Source organism: Diaphorina citri, unplaced genomic scaffold (assembly GCF_000475195.1).
Source record: "Diaphorina citri unplaced genomic scaffold, Diaci psyllid genome assembly version 1.1 scaffold4322, whole genome shotgun sequence".
Classification (NCBI taxonomy): domain Eukaryota; kingdom Metazoa; phylum Arthropoda; class Insecta; order Hemiptera; family Psyllidae; genus Diaphorina; species Diaphorina citri.
In genome coordinates this window covers 9,077-11,463 of record NW_007381721.1, presented here as the reverse complement: position 1 = coordinate 11,463, position 2,387 = coordinate 9,077, and the positions used below count along the sequence as shown (strand labels likewise).

The 2,387-nt window shown below is 38.3% G+C and overlaps 1 protein-coding gene across 1 annotated transcript; it reads left to right on the top strand.

Annotated features, from left to right (window-relative positions):
- The first annotated feature begins 809 nt into the window (after nucleotides 1-809).
- LOC113472211 lies at nucleotides 810-2,097 on the top strand. Its single transcript, XM_026831865.1, has 4 exons — nucleotides 810-898; nucleotides 1,117-1,407; nucleotides 1,574-1,702; nucleotides 2,090-2,097. The coding sequence occupies exons 2-4, from the start codon at nucleotides 1,173-1,175 to the stop codon at nucleotides 2,095-2,097; spliced, it is 372 nt and encodes a 123-aa protein (XP_026687666.1). The 5' UTR covers nucleotides 810-898; nucleotides 1,117-1,172.
- Nucleotides 2,098-2,387: the final 290 nt, after the last annotated feature.

Sequence of the window (2,387 nt, the reverse complement as noted above, 5' to 3'; positions counted from 1 at the left end):
GAACACTAAAGTGTTACTGAGCCATTACATCTGTCTGACTGGTGGGTATATCAACTTGTAATTTATTTTCTAGATGACAACTTATAGAACACACCGCGTTTTCTAAAGCAACAAGCCGTGGATTCTATCAAAGTGTTTTACTATTTGTGTGCGAAACTAATACCAGACGACACCGAGGCGAATACAATAGTCCGTCCCTTATACCTTTTTATTACTATTGTAATAATAAAGGAAGGACGGACTAAAAAGCGATCTTTTGTTATTAGTTATTAGGTATGTCATACTGTATTGGCATAATTTTTAGTGGACACACGGATAGGTGTGAATATATTGTATGTGGGTGCATAGGTAGATAAGTATTAATTGGTGGATGTACCAAATTTACGTAACGAGGTGTAGCAACTGTCCTAACCCTCGCTTCATGGTTGATTATTTTTCTTCCTAATGTTGGTGGATGTCTCAAATTCACATAGCTGATCTCTCTCTCTCTCTCTCTCTCTCTCTCTCTCTCCCTCACTCTCTCTCCCTAAATTTTGGTGGATGTGTCAAAACCACAGATGCAGCTGTTAGCTTTAGTCTTCTCTTCCTATCTAATTCTGGTTTCCGTAATTATGTATAGGGTATTAGGTATTCTTCCTGAGAGAGGCACGGAGTAGGTAATCAGTAAAAGGTGAACAACAAAACTCCATTAGGCGCAAAGTTGGCAAAATGGCTTGGTAACAAAATATCGCTTGAAGTTCAGACTTCAGTTGACTTTGCCTTATTATTTATTATTTCTAATCAGCCAAGTCATACTGATTACACAACATCGATAAGTCCGCAATTCAGAACTCGAACTTGAACCATTTACATAGCAAGGAGACTTCGTCAACTGCTGTATACAATAATATTAGCATAGGTAAGTGTAAACTAGCTGAGCACATTGCATACCTGGAGTATTTCCAGGCTTTGATAAAATCTGCAGCAATGGCAAATGGCACCTATGTACAATTGTACATTTATGTAGGTACGTAATTAGGAAATACCTAGATACCTACCTGTAATAATAAGTAGATATCTATTAGTCTCCAGATCATTTTCATCTGACATAGCGGCATGATGTTGATAAACTTTCAGAGAGAGTTCCTGACGACAGTCAAACAGACATTGAGATCATTGAGGTCGAGATCCCTATGGAACCTGTACCCATGATGGACTGCGCCCTGCAAGTCACAGAAGAAGACATCCTCCGGTCTATGAAGAGTCCGGGCTCCGTCAACTCAAACCTCCATGAGGAAGATCTCATGTTGAAATCTCTGGGACAGAACCCGCTACCTGAAGAAGACCAAAATCACAATGTAGATCTCATGGAGCATCCATTGAAGATTTTGAGTCAAAGCAACTTGACCGTTGTGTCTACTTTTACTGGCAAGTTCATATCTTATCTCTTTTTGAATACCTTTTAGTTTTTATTAAATTTCTTATAAGGAAAGCACATATTTCTTCAATTATCTAGGTCTTGGAGATCTGTTTTCCACTAAACGTATGGATTTTAAAGTACCTATAATAAATTTTGTTTTCACTTCCATTTCAGATTCCCTCTCGGTTACCAATGACTTGGAGCGATTATTTCCTCATCGTACAACAGGGCGTGCCTTTGCAATGTATCCTTGGTCTTCCTCACCCTTCCAGCCTAAAGAATACTATGCCAACCTCACCAAAGGTAAGAATCTAGAGATACAAGGATGTACCTAACTTATGAGTACACACGTCTCAAGTTTTCAACAGCACGTTTGGAATGTCATCAATATTTTATTTTATTGGTTCAGCGGAACCTTTCTTTGCTTAACTCATTAACACCTAGCGTTGCCATACGGCAACACTCGTACTTGTCTCGGTTTTTGCTGATCCTAAATGGCAGAACACGATAAATATTGATGCAACCTTATGGATCATCCTCCCATGTACCTATATATTGTGTGGTGTTTGAAATCTTAAATACTCACATTTTAGTAATAATCAACATTTTGAAATCAAGTCTGATCTGCTATACAATTGACTTCAATAGGAGATGACATCGACTGAAGTATTTATGCTCTTCCGTTCACAGGGCTCTGACATGAACAAAACATTCTGTGATAATTGCCACTCCAGTTTATCCTGTTTCCAGAGGCAACATTCAAATTATCTTGCACTTGATAAAGATCATAATGGCAGAGAGAACTGTAAAGAACCTTCATGTACCATGTGTTTGTGTTGGAACTTGGATGGAGATGATAAAATTTATCGTACTAGACTTCTTCACAATACAGATGACTCTTCTCAACCACTGTCGTGGCTTGAGGTCCGTTAATAGCATCACATGTTATTAATTTATTTATTTTCAAAGAGTTTCGAGGGAGGGAACT

What these genes read in the sequence shown, in the direction of transcription:
- LOC113472211 (XM_026831865.1), top strand. Translation starts at nt 1,173, where the DNA reads ATGGAACCTGTACCCATGATGGACTGCGCCCTGCAAGTCACAGAAGAA. An exon ending in CGTTGTGTCTACTTTTACTG is followed by an intron (nt 1,408 to 1,573) that starts GCAAGTTCATAT and finishes CTTCCATTTCAG; the next exon opens with ATTCCCTCTCGGTTACCAAT.